The 12,706-nt window shown below is 37.1% G+C and overlaps 1 protein-coding gene across 1 annotated transcript; it reads left to right on the forward strand.

The window, feature by feature from the left end:
- Positions 1-1,932: 1,932 nt before the first annotated feature.
- Positions 1,933-12,253, forward strand: LOC100378743 (uncharacterized). Its single transcript, XM_002740466.4, has 4 exons — positions 1,933-2,210; positions 9,251-9,539; positions 9,811-10,014; positions 10,920-12,253. Exons 1-4 carry the CDS (start codon positions 2,139-2,141, stop codon positions 11,741-11,743), a joined length of 1,389 nt encoding a protein of 462 aa, XP_002740512.1. The 5' UTR covers positions 1,933-2,138; the 3' UTR covers positions 11,744-12,253.
- Positions 12,254-12,706: the final 453 nt, after the last annotated feature.

The following is a 12,706-nucleotide window of genomic DNA, read 5'->3' on the forward strand; positions in this document are numbered from 1 at the left end:
GTAGTCGCTTTCAGTATATGATTTACCAATAGAGTAACAATAGAGATATCACCAAAGCATTCTTATAATTGTTAATAATGTAGTCGCTTTCAGTATATGATTTACCAATAGAGTAACAATAGAGATATCACCAAACCATTCAGATGATTGTTAATAATGTAGTCGCTTTCAGTATATGATTTGCTAATAGAGTAACAATAGAGATATCACCAAAGCATTCTTATGATTGTTAGTAATGTAGTCACTTTCAGTATATGATTTACCAATAGAGTAACAATAGAGATATCACCAAAGCATTCAGATGATTGTTAATAATGTAGTCGCTTTCAGTATATGATTTACCAATAGAGTAACAATAGAGATATCACCAAACCATTCAGATGATTGTTAATAATGTAGTCGCTTTCAGTATATGATTTACCAATAGAGTAACAATAGAGATATCACCAAACCATTCAGATGATTGTTAATAATGTAGTCGCTTTCAGTATATGATTTACCAATAGAGTAACAATAGAGATATCACCAAACCATTCGGATGATTGTTAATAATGTACTGTAAAATGACTAATATTCACTGGGTTTAAATTTCACTGATTTACCATTTCAGGCATATTCAGTGGGTTTTAAATTCACGGTTTTATCATTTAGATAATGTGTTCTATGCTAAATTTTACATATTCACTGTGTTTTAATTTAGCGCATTTTTCCAGTCAGCGAAATAAGCTAAATTAAAACCCAGTGAATAATTACCCCCTTTACAGTAATCCATTTCAGTATATGATTTACCAATAGAGTAACAATAGAGATATCACCAAACCATTCAGATGATTTTTAATAATGTAGTCGCTTTCAGTATATGATTTACCAATAGAGTAACCATAGAGATATCACCAAACCATTCAGATGATTGTTAATAATGTAGTCCATTTCAGTATATGATTTGCAATATAGATATGAGAAATAGCTCGCATACAATAACTATACTCATAGGTAATACTGTAGGTTAGTGATTTGATAAAAACGCATAAAACACACTGGTTTTAGTACTAGGTGGACGACAAGACGATTGACGAGTAGGACGATGGTCGGTCAGTCTTGGTTGTTGGTTTAAGTATTTAAGCATGCAGGTAGCCTTTAACTCGTATACTTAATTACGTCGCAGAAAGTTTACTCACTATTCTATTCCATTGAAAACGAATCGTGCTCTCGTGCTGGATGATATATGTTATTATTTGTATGAATAGCACTCGTATATCCAAAAGTACATGCATAGACCAAACACTGAAATCATTACAATCAGTATATGATTTACCAATAGAGTAACCATAGAGATATCACTAAAGCATTCATATGATTGTTAATAATGTAAAGTCCTAATCTCAATTAAACTATAATTTGTGTTCCCCCTCTCGCTACCTTAAATCATAGACCTTCGAATAACATAGTGCACCCGTTATACACTGACAAATGTGAACATTGGCACAGCATAACTTATCAAACATATACAAAAGCGTAGAAAGGTAAGAACTAAAACTGTTTCAGATGTATAGGTATATGTATTAATGGGATTATCTATACAGGAGATTATAACCCACGTTGCACACAGGAAACTGGATTTTCCTTTTTCTCAGACAGAAGTTGCATTTCCCTGTTTTCTAAGGTCTATGTTTAAATCAATGAAAGTATGGAACATCGATCCCAGGTGCTTCGAAAATATTTGGTAATTAGTGAAGCCTAACGAAGTTTTGTACCCAGAACATGTCCATTTACAGCATTTCAACTACTGGCCGCCGAGGTCAACTGTCCCAGATACCATGGTTTCATAGATCAGGCGAACAATGGACCAGATTATGATAGGAAATGGAAACACTATTCGGATTGCAAAGCAAGTCGCGCGGCACGTTTTAAATGAGATACTGGCGGTCAATTACGAAGGAGGTATATTTTTACTCAAGTCTGGCTCTTGTTGTGGCGCCAGGGCGTTTCGGTACTGCAATCTAATCACGCATGACCACCCACCCCCGCCGCAAATGGGAATTCCCATCTCGTACTTACTTGCGGAACTGATTGTACAACGGCGTTATTTTTGAATCCGAGAGCTAAGACTAACAACTCCAAACGAGTCCTTGTAAGACATGGCTGCTAGCCAACATTTGGATTTGAGCGCACTTTCCAAGATATTATATATTATATTGATCGCACATGGAGTAAGTACATGCATTATGTCACTATTTCCAATTTACAGACCGATTTTGGCAATCAATTTTGCAAAATTGCATGTGTCGAATGGGCGAACCCGGAACTTTTAGTAGTACAGTGGGCGGGATATGAAACTTTTCAACTTTATTGCGTAGGCGGTATGAGATCACGAATACTACTACAACGAGGCAAGTCATGATATGAATGTGTTTATGTACTATAAATATGACCGCTATACAATGTACACGTGCACGTGGGTGTTTTTGTGCTACTCCGTATATTACTTTTGTGTTTTATGCGTTTGACCCGACCTTGTTCGGTACAGTAAACCGCCATTGCTAAATGCCAGTGTTGTTTGAAATTTCGGAGGGAACTAGGGTATTTGTTTACCTACTTCAAAATGATTTCTTTACTGTTCGAATCTGTATTGCAGCTACTTCGCTAACATGGGTGTGAACCGTTGCACTATTAATAGCAATCATTCGTACCCCTGTACTTGTTACTGGATTCCTTACAGAGGCGGTGGCACGAAATTTTGCACCGGGGGGGGGGGGTCTGCTCACTAATCGATCGCGTTGTTTATTCGGAGGGCGACCCCCTCGGTGCCGCCGCCACTGTCTTACGTCATTTAGGTGAATTACGTAATATATGTGCTAATTTGTCTGTATGCGACAAGAATGTGTCTGTTTGGAAATTCCGTAACCTAAAAACTGTTTATAGTATATAGAGGGGAGGCAAGGGGGGTAGCTGGTACGGTTTTACGGGAAATAAAAAGGGCTTTTCACAATTTACGAAGATAAAAAGGCGTTTTTACAGTTTACAGTGTTAACAAATGGAACATTGAATGGTCCGAAGAGCTCTCCGACTCAAATTTTCCACCATTGCTGCGCCGTGTGAAGAGACGCATGGGCATATTACCCTCGTAATGCTCTTCATTCGGTTAGAGGGCCTTTTACGTCGTGACATTCAATTTTGTAGTGAATTGTGTCATCTAGTCGTTTTACAGTTTCTAAAATGTAATTTCCCTGGATTATTCTTTACGATTTTTTTATTTGGATGTGATTTTTTGTACGTACGAGAAAAATGACACATGTTTACAGTATACGAAAAAAATATTTGATTGATTACGTTGTACGTCTAGCCTGTGATTACAGAATTACGGAATTTATTTTTTCTATTTACGTTGTACGAACAAAAAAATATTGCAATTACGTTGAACGAAAATAACCCTTGCCCCCCCCCCTATATAAAGACTGAAATATCAAAGGTCACTATGAGAAGCGGGTCACGTTATACCGCTGCTGTCACAGTGTTGAATTGACCAATGAGCGTTCTCAAAAGAATTTGTAGTTGTATGCAGTCTATGCTGCACGAGATGAATAAGCATCAAACTGACTACCAATTTAAGCTGCGCTATTCCACAATTTGCTTGAACGAAACCTCCTCAATTCTCGGCAGCTGTGGTAAAACTCAATTAAATCATGGTCACTTGATGATTACGGCACATAAATGTCGCTTATATAGTCATGTGGTGTCACCATAGCTGTCAGACGTAGGAATCATCCAATGAGCCTCCTCAAATTCAATGCCTTGGTCAGTGTGTACTACCCTTCCCAGGCAGCCAAAAATTGCGAAAAATGGGTACCCTTTTGAGATAATTTTGCGAAGAATGTATACCCCGTCTCAGAAGAGTTCTTTTATTCTTCCCCTCCAATATAACGATTGTTAACGTTGTGGCTTGAATAAACTTTTTTTTATTTCGTTTCGGGGATAATACTTATAATTTTAAAGCGCGGTGGTCGTCGCGCAGCGCGTGTTCCAATTTCATGTAAATAAACAATGTATTTTACACGCGTTATATACGTCGCTATGAGTCCCATATCGAACAGGACGTGGCACGACGACTACCGCTCTTTAATCATGATTTTTTACATTTTACACCACTTTCCAGACACTTTCACTAAAATAAAAAAACAACAACACACATTTCAAACATCTTTAAAGCTTTCAAATGGATAGGGCATGTGGGCATATGAGAATACGCAAATCTAAAAACAAAATGCTGACTTCCGAGCGTTTAATAAAGTTTGCAACAACCGTGATACAAATTTAATAATTCCTGGTCACTTGCTGGTTACTCCATTTTTTTCTATCCTATACTACAGCTGTAGTGGTAAATAACGATGGAAACCGAAACCCACGTGACAGCTGATTTATTACACGTCTGGTATATTGTTTTCAATCAGCAGCTAGTTACGTATTTTTTCTCTCTCACAGAATTCCCATGATAGACTTTGGCAATAAAACAACTGATGTTAACAATTAAGTCGGCGGGACGCTAATGGTGTAGGCCTTATTTGACTAAAATAGAACAGTTAACGTCGAATGATTCTCGCAGTGTGTACATAATTATGACACTATTACGTAATAAATTTTGTCTAAAATTATTTCAGTATTTGTCAACAGTATGTGGATTATTTGTTTGTTTATTTGTTATAAAACATTTTCTTGAGTCCTCTTATAAGGTTTACAAGTGTAAAGATACACGAAAGTTGATACTGTAAACGTTACAATGGTTTGAATACAAGATTACAATATTCAGTCTTTAGTGGTTGTAAATTGTAATTGTCTCCACTTTTTATTGTGTTTACTCATTTTCCCTTTCCTTTTTGCAGTGTAACATTCAATCATTTCAAAGTTGACAAAATTTGGTCTTTTTTGTTGACACCTACATACATAGATAAAACTCTTGGCCAACAGAATCAGAAAATTTAGTAACATAGGACGAAGGCAAGCACCTAATATATTGAATTCAGGGTCTAATGACCCTGGAGCTCCAACATGTTTTCCCCATTCTTCAATGAATCATGTCCAGCATGCATTGACGGGAACACAGTGGTAGAACAGGTGAAGAAGAGTTTCATCTGGCCCTTTACAAAATGTACATGAACATGATTCAATTTTTTGGGGGGGGGCATCCTATAGAGTATTGTGTTTGTAACCAGGATATTGTGAGAAATTCTCCACTGAAATTCTCTTAATTTTGAATCAATGGTGACCAGTAAATACTTCCCCATTCATTTATAAATGAATCAAATGCTTTTATAAAGAACATTTCCGATCGTGGTGAAATGAAGTAATGTTTTACAATACCCCGGGTAACTGGTTTAATTTTGCACTGACTCAGATGATATTGCACTCCAATAACTTTTATACCTATCTCAGTATTCTCATCATTGGTCCTTGTAAATTTTGACATATCAACATTTTGTTTCCACCTAGGTGGTATCGCTGCAATTATCCCATACCATTTCAAACAGCAGTGACGGGGCACTCCTCTCGACAAGATCTCTTCCCATTGTAAGACTTGACTAAGATGCCCAGCATACTGAAATCCAGCTTCAAAAAAAAATAGTTGTTAAAAATACTTTTACCCCCTTGAAGAATATTATATTTATTCCAGATAGCTTGGTTGAGAAAATGCTCCTCATCTTTGCTTTCCCCGGCCACAGAAATCCAGGCTTGCATCATTCTAAGATTTATCCCCTTGAATACAATAGGTCAAAGTTTTATTTTAAAATTGGCAACAGTGATTTTACTCCGCCAATACTGTGAAATTTGCTATGTAAAAACCATTTTCATGGATGGGTATTGTTGTCGTGGTAACGCCTCAGCCAGTTTATACCTTGGGCCTTAACTATAGCAAAAAAGTTGGGCCTGCCCAGCCCACCTTCTCCTACTTCCCCAACCACAGTTTTCCGTGCAACCCGATGCTTCCCATTCCACAGAAATTGAAATAACAATTTGTTAATTTTTTCAGGATTCTATTAGGACAGGTTGTAAGATTTAGTACATATTGGAGCCTGGAAATTCCCATAGATTTAATAATCTGTACCTTTCCAAGCAGAGTTAGTTTCCGAAATTGCAATGACATTCTGAGTTTCTCCATGGGCTCAGCAAAGTTCCTTTCAGCAGCTAGTTTTTTATCATGGGAGAAATAAATTCCTACAATTTTAATAATATTCGGCCAATTCACTTTCAGAGGTTTGTCTTTACATTTTTTCACGCTTCCCAACCACATCGCCTCACACCTGTCTTCGTTAACTGCAAGACCCGAAATTGTTTCAAAATCTTTCAATATTTGGAAAAGTCTCCTACAGGAGGGGAGGCCAGTCAAGAAACATGTGAGGTCGTCTGCAAAAGAAGCACTTTTAATGTTTCCAAAACCCGGTACTGGGATTCCCTTAATTTCTTGTTCTAACCGTATTGAGAAATAAACATATTTCTATAGTAAGAATGAATAACATTAGGGTTATTGGATCTCCCTGTCTGACCCCTCGTCCTAGAGCGAAATATTCAGTACTAGTACCCCTATTCATAACACAGCTAAAAATGTTTGAGTAAAGAGTTTTTGTCCACCTAATAAAGCTGGGTCCGAAATTAAATATTTCAAGAGTTTTGAATAACAAATACCATTCTACCGTGTCAAAAGCCTTTTCCAGGTCTATTGTTAACAATATCCCTGCCTTAGTTTCCTCATCCATATTGTCAAAGATGTTTTCTATTTGTCTATTTTTGACAAAGACCGATTGAGTATTATGAATTATATCTGAAAGAACTTTCTTTCTAGCCTTTTGGCCAAACACTTTGTTCCAATTTTATAATCAGTGTTGAGGAGCGAGATGGGGCACCAATTTTTAAGAAACCTACTATCCCTATCTTTTTTTTCCCAACAATGTGATAACTGCCTGTTGCTGAGATGGGGATAATTGACCTTGTTTATAGGCGGTGTTTAGGGAGTTAACTACATATTTAGACATCATTGGCCAGAATTTGCTATAAAACTCTGCTGGCAAACCATCATTTCCTGGCGTTTTATTCACAGGCAGGGTTTTAATAATACATTTGGCTTCCTCCAAGATAATAAGTCCCTCACATATTTGAGCCTGGTCCTCAGTCAATTTTGGTATGTAAGGGTTTTGAAGAAAAGTGGATTGGACGTTAAAATCAATATCGGTTTTTAGGGTGGAGGCGTACAGTTTTTCATAATAGAATTTGATTTGTTTATTTATTTCTCGGGCCGGGATCACTGATCCATTTGTATTTAAAAGGTTGGTAATTTGTGATCTCAAATTTGTTTTCTCAGTTTGCAGAAAATATCTGGAGTTTTTCTCCCCTAATTCGTGCCAATTAGCTCGTGATCTAATGATCTGTCCCTCTGCAATGTCATCATATTCTTTCTGAAGGGATTGTTTTGTTAATTCATAGTTATTTATACAATCATTTGTTGGACTGTATCCCATCTCGCTCTCCAATTCCGCTAATTTCTTTTCCGTTTTAAGGATTTTCTCTCTTTGTTTTTTACTTTTTTCTTTACTATAAGTTATGGTTGACCTCTTTATACAAAACTTCAACCAATCCCATAAAATCCGATAGTCCTGAATGGCCTCCCCTTCCTCAATCCACTTTGGAAATTTATTCTCAATTAATCTTCATCTCGCAGCAAACTTGTGTTTAGTTTCCAATATGAAGAGCCCCGACTACATTCATCATATTTAATACTTAGTGATATAGCACAGTGGTCAGAGTGCACACATGGGATAATTTCAATAATCAATTGTAATATTTAACACAGACTGACTCGTGAGGAAGTAGTCATGTGGATTATTTTATTTTTTATCTATTATTATGAAAAAAATCTCAAAATAAGATGAGGTTATTACGAGGCTACCTCCAAGTATGTACGAAGGCAGTACAGATGGAGTATCGACCGACGCGCAGCGGAGGTCTATGCGCGGCGTACTGTCTGAGTGCATACGTTGAGGTATTCTCGTAATAACCTTATTATTATACATCTTTTCCTCCCAATGATACATATTGGGAATGCCAAAATACAAAAAATTCAGAACAGAATCAGCGAACTTCTTTGTGTGGAGTTCTGTCAAACCTTGATGGCAGCCCGGGGATGGCAGCCATGATCATTCCATATTTGGAATTCGCATTTCCTTATACGGTAGGATGAAAATATCCCGTAAAATACCGCAAAATTACGGCACTCTGTATGTATATGTATAACATTACACTTTTATCAGCGTTGTTCATATACTACAATGAAAACACAATAAAAGTTTGCCTTGACAAACCCGACTAAACGTAATATCAGTTATGTAATACTTCTTCCTATCAACATTTACATCGTTTCACAGGGAACAAAAATAACGTGCATCTTCCACTCCATTTTATACTTTGATTTTCCTAGAACCGAGTACGATGACCCCATATTTCATTTCATTTCATTTCATTTCATTTCATTTCATTTCATTTCATTTCATTTCATTTTATTCATCTTTGTAATAATCAATACAAAAATTGACATTATTTTTTACCTATGTACGTGCATTTTTACACCTTTGATGCTGTACAAATATCGTAACGTAACGTAACATTATAGAGATCCAGTAATGTTCTCAGACGTGCGCGGACTGAATATAGAATCATATGCATGACATTAATATACGCACAAGTTGAATTATTGAATGAGAAAATTGGTCTAGTAAGTTTTCAAAACTAAAATAATGTACAAATACCCCCTTTGGATGTTTGGATGTCACCATTTTGAAAACAGCTTTCAAGTAGGAAGGTTTTATTAGTCTGTGTTTGCACGTTTAAACTTGTTATGAATATTTCATGTGGTTTATTGTTTACTGATTCGCGATCTGTATCAAGCTCAAATTAACTGGTTGGCTGCTAATTTGTTTTATTTTTGTGGATGTCGTTAAAATGTGTACGTGTAAACCACTTGCATTGCAACATGGATTTGCAGTTTGGAGGACGTGTTCCTAGGTGTGAATTATCATCTCGTTCGCGTTGAAATTATAATATGAGTATGCACATGCACATCGCGTGTTTGCCAAAATAATAATAACGCATGTCTCTTTTTTTTTTACTTTTTACCTCGAACCTCGACCGCCACTTATCCCTGTGTCCTGCTGGTTGTAAGTCACACTCGTCGTTTTTATATGCCATAATTTGTTAATTTATCTTACAGGAAACACTGACTTGTGACCATGGTCACAGTCTTAAATATCTCTCTCACGATCCATATGGTAACCAGATGTGCCAGAAGTGCAGTAAGTGTCCACCGGGGTCGGGGGTCAGTGTCGAGTGTCAGGGGTCACATGACACCGTATGTGAACGTTGCCCAGAAGGCACCTATTCCGGTACGTGGAGCGCTACAAGGATATGCTTACCTTGTACGATGTGTAGCCCACACCAACGGACCATTAGAGAATGCACCAGTACAAGGAATGCAAAATGTGTCAAGAATTGTGACGTAGGTAAGTACTCCGCCCATCTCTAATTCCTCCGCCCACCACAAAACATTTGGGAAACAATACGAGACTATGGTAACATTTATAATTATTATCTTTACTGAAAAGACTTTTAAATTTGCAAATATAACATTTCTTCAAACATATATCTTTTAAACACATACAAAACCCCTGCTATAGTTCTAAAGCATTTCGAAATGCAGTGAGTGACGATTTGTCATAAAATGGATGATACAAAGTAATGAGATCCAAATGTCTGTTATTGTTTTGATTTCAGGTTTTTATCTTAACACATTAAGTGACGACTGTGAAATGTGTTCGTGGTGTTTTCCTGATCGCCCTGAATTGTTCACGCCTAGATTAGACGATTGCATGAGATCGGAGATACCGGAGGATTACCAATGTATGCGAAATGTGTATGAACATCGTCCGTTTGTGATGTCTTCGAGGAATGAAAGCACGCTGCCTGTCACCAATCAAGGTAATTTTTTAGGGGAACACGCAGTCACCAGAATATACTATTGCATACGAGTAGTTTGTTCTATATTTTTAAAGTGTATTTTACACCGAGGGGGGGGGGTGTACTTCAATAGTTGAAGTCGAAAGTATACCGCTGTTTTGACCCATCGAGCCAAACCTTTAAACCCTAACTTAACAATTTTCAATTTTGTTTTGCAAAGTTTAGGCCAATAAGTGGGTACAGTTTATTTTCCTTCTGAGGCTACATAACACTTGAGCTTGACATTAGTCCAACGAAGCATTTGTCGGTGTGCTGTCTGTTGTACTGCGCTTATTTAAAGGGCGGCAGTCGTCGTGCCACGTCCTGTTCGATATGGGACTCACAGCGGCGTATACAACGCGTGTAAAATACATTGTTTATTTACATGAAATTCGAACACGCGCCGCGCCACGACCACCGCGCTTTAAATAATGACCAATCGCCTTTTATTTTCACGTACATAATAACAGTTCACCATGGGCACAGGGAGGGCGTGGTTTCTAAAACATGCGCGTCTCTGGGATTATCGTTATAGACACACTATTTCAATAGGAATACATAATAATATCAGGCGCGTTCGAATCGGTGTGCGTTGAAATAACGTCAAAATAGTGTACTTTTGGAATTTACGTTATACGAGTTGTTAAGAAGTAGATTCAAACATTAAAGAAGGTCTCCGCAGTTATTTTATTGAATGATGCACAAAAACAAGATTTCATATAAACTGTAACTCTGGTTGCCGGTGCACATCGCCTCTAACTAAGAGGTACACACCAGCTAACTCCACCCACATCGTGTTTTAATTAGTGATGAGTCGTTTGTTAATAATAATAAAAAACTCCGGAATAATGTGAAATGTCGTATTTCTGTTTTTATTTTTTTTTCAGAGAATTCGGGAGATGGTGAATTAACAGGTGCTGTGGACGACAGGAAAAAATATTTTTTAAAACAGAAATTTCCGCTTCGCAGTACTATATTTATGACTAGCACAGAGGTTGAACAAAGTGACCGCGATCCCATTGAAAGTAATAATGGATCACATATTGGAACGCCGACTCAAATTAATGCCATCATGATGCAAACCGGAAACTTGGAGAGTGGAGTCCACATCACATCGGCTCAAACTACTATAACTGTTGTAGTGGTTGTGGTAATTGCAATTAGTACTGTTGTCGTTGCAATACTAGTAATTTCTTATAGTCGGCATACGAAACAATCCAATGAGAAAGAAACACTTTTGGGATATAATTTAGCCGAGCGTGGTGATGTGAGGTCGTCACACGAATGTGGCATGGACGCACACCCCGAGAGCTTGGACCACGATGACCAAAGAAAAAGCAACAACGAGGACAAATGTGTTTCTGCCGAGAAAAATGAAAAGCACTACGTGTTGGGAAAACATGATGACATCCAACGCCTCCAAGGTAGTGGGCATTCGTATGGTGGGTTAGATGATACGATAATCGTAGACTGTGAATTAAATGCGATTCTTGATGAAAACCAGCGTGTACGTGCTGCAGATTTGATTGAGAGGAAGTCTCCTATCGAAAGGGTAGTACAAATCAACCAACTGTCTGGGGGTTCACGTAGAGATAGTCGATCACGTGATGGTAGATATGAACAAGATATTGATGACCAAATGTGCAGTTTAGATGAACATATTATGTTATCTGAAGAGTTGGTATTTTCTGATAGCGGAACCAGAGTCTAAAATTCAATCATGTGTTACACATAAGGCTATAATATTATTCACGCACACAAATAAACAAGAATCTGAATCTCACGCGCATCGTAATCCGTGAAGTGCCTATGCTAAATATTGCACTTCTATTTCTATGTTGATGAGCGGCAACCCAAACTGATGTATTGTACGGCGTGTATTTTTTTCAAATTTTATATATTTTATTTTTTACAATATTTTGTTGTTGCTTTAATACGTATCTTATTTCAACTATAGCCAAGGGTTTTTGCGAATACCAAAACTTAAATATATGAAAAATAATTAAATATATAATTTAAAAAAAAATAAAAAACTCGGCTCTTATGTTAATCAAATCGTAATCGTTACCTAATATAGAAAATCGCCATATTTAAAACGGTATATTGACATATACTTATATTTGTGTTTCCGAGTTTGTTGATTTGTATATTTTTAGGTATGACTACTGGTATGAAATAAAGCCATATTGACAGATATATGTTGATACAGCAACAAGCACAATTTTTCCACGGTCTCTCTCATGTCATGTTTAGTGATGTATGTCTACTACAGTGTATTAATTACTCAATACTGCACCATGTGCAGTCAGGGCAAGTATAGTATACAACTAGAACATTTCAAAATCTGGACGATAGACATCATATATTGCGACAAGCCTAGGCAACATACACTGGGCGACAGTCATCATATATTGGACGATAGACATCATATATTGGACGATAGACATCATATATTGGACGATAGCCATCATATATTGGACGATAGACATCATATATTGGACGATAGACATCATATATTGCGACAAGCCTAGGCAACATACACTGGGCGACAGTCATCATATATTGGACAATAGACATCATATATTGGACGATAGACATCATATATTGGACGATAGACATCATATATTGGACGATAGACATCATATATTGCGACAAGCCTAGGCAACATACACTG

Source organism: Saccoglossus kowalevskii, chromosome 4 (assembly GCF_978046115.1).
Source record: "Saccoglossus kowalevskii chromosome 4, keSacKowa6.1, whole genome shotgun sequence".
In the NCBI taxonomy this organism is placed as follows: Eukaryota; Metazoa; Hemichordata; class Enteropneusta; family Harrimaniidae; genus Saccoglossus; species Saccoglossus kowalevskii.

What these genes read in the sequence shown, in the direction of transcription:
- LOC100378743 (XM_002740466.4), top strand. Translation starts at nt 2,139, where the DNA reads ATGGCTGCTAGCCAACATTTGGATTTGAGCGCACTTTCCAAGATATTA. An exon ending in TTATATTGATCGCACATGGA is followed by an intron (nt 2,211 to 9,250) that starts GTAAGTACATGC and finishes TTTATCTTACAG; the next exon opens with GAAACACTGACTTGTGACCA. An exon ending in TGTCAAGAATTGTGACGTAG is followed by an intron (nt 9,540 to 9,810) that starts GTAAGTACTCCG and finishes TTTTGATTTCAG; the next exon opens with GTTTTTATCTTAACACATTA.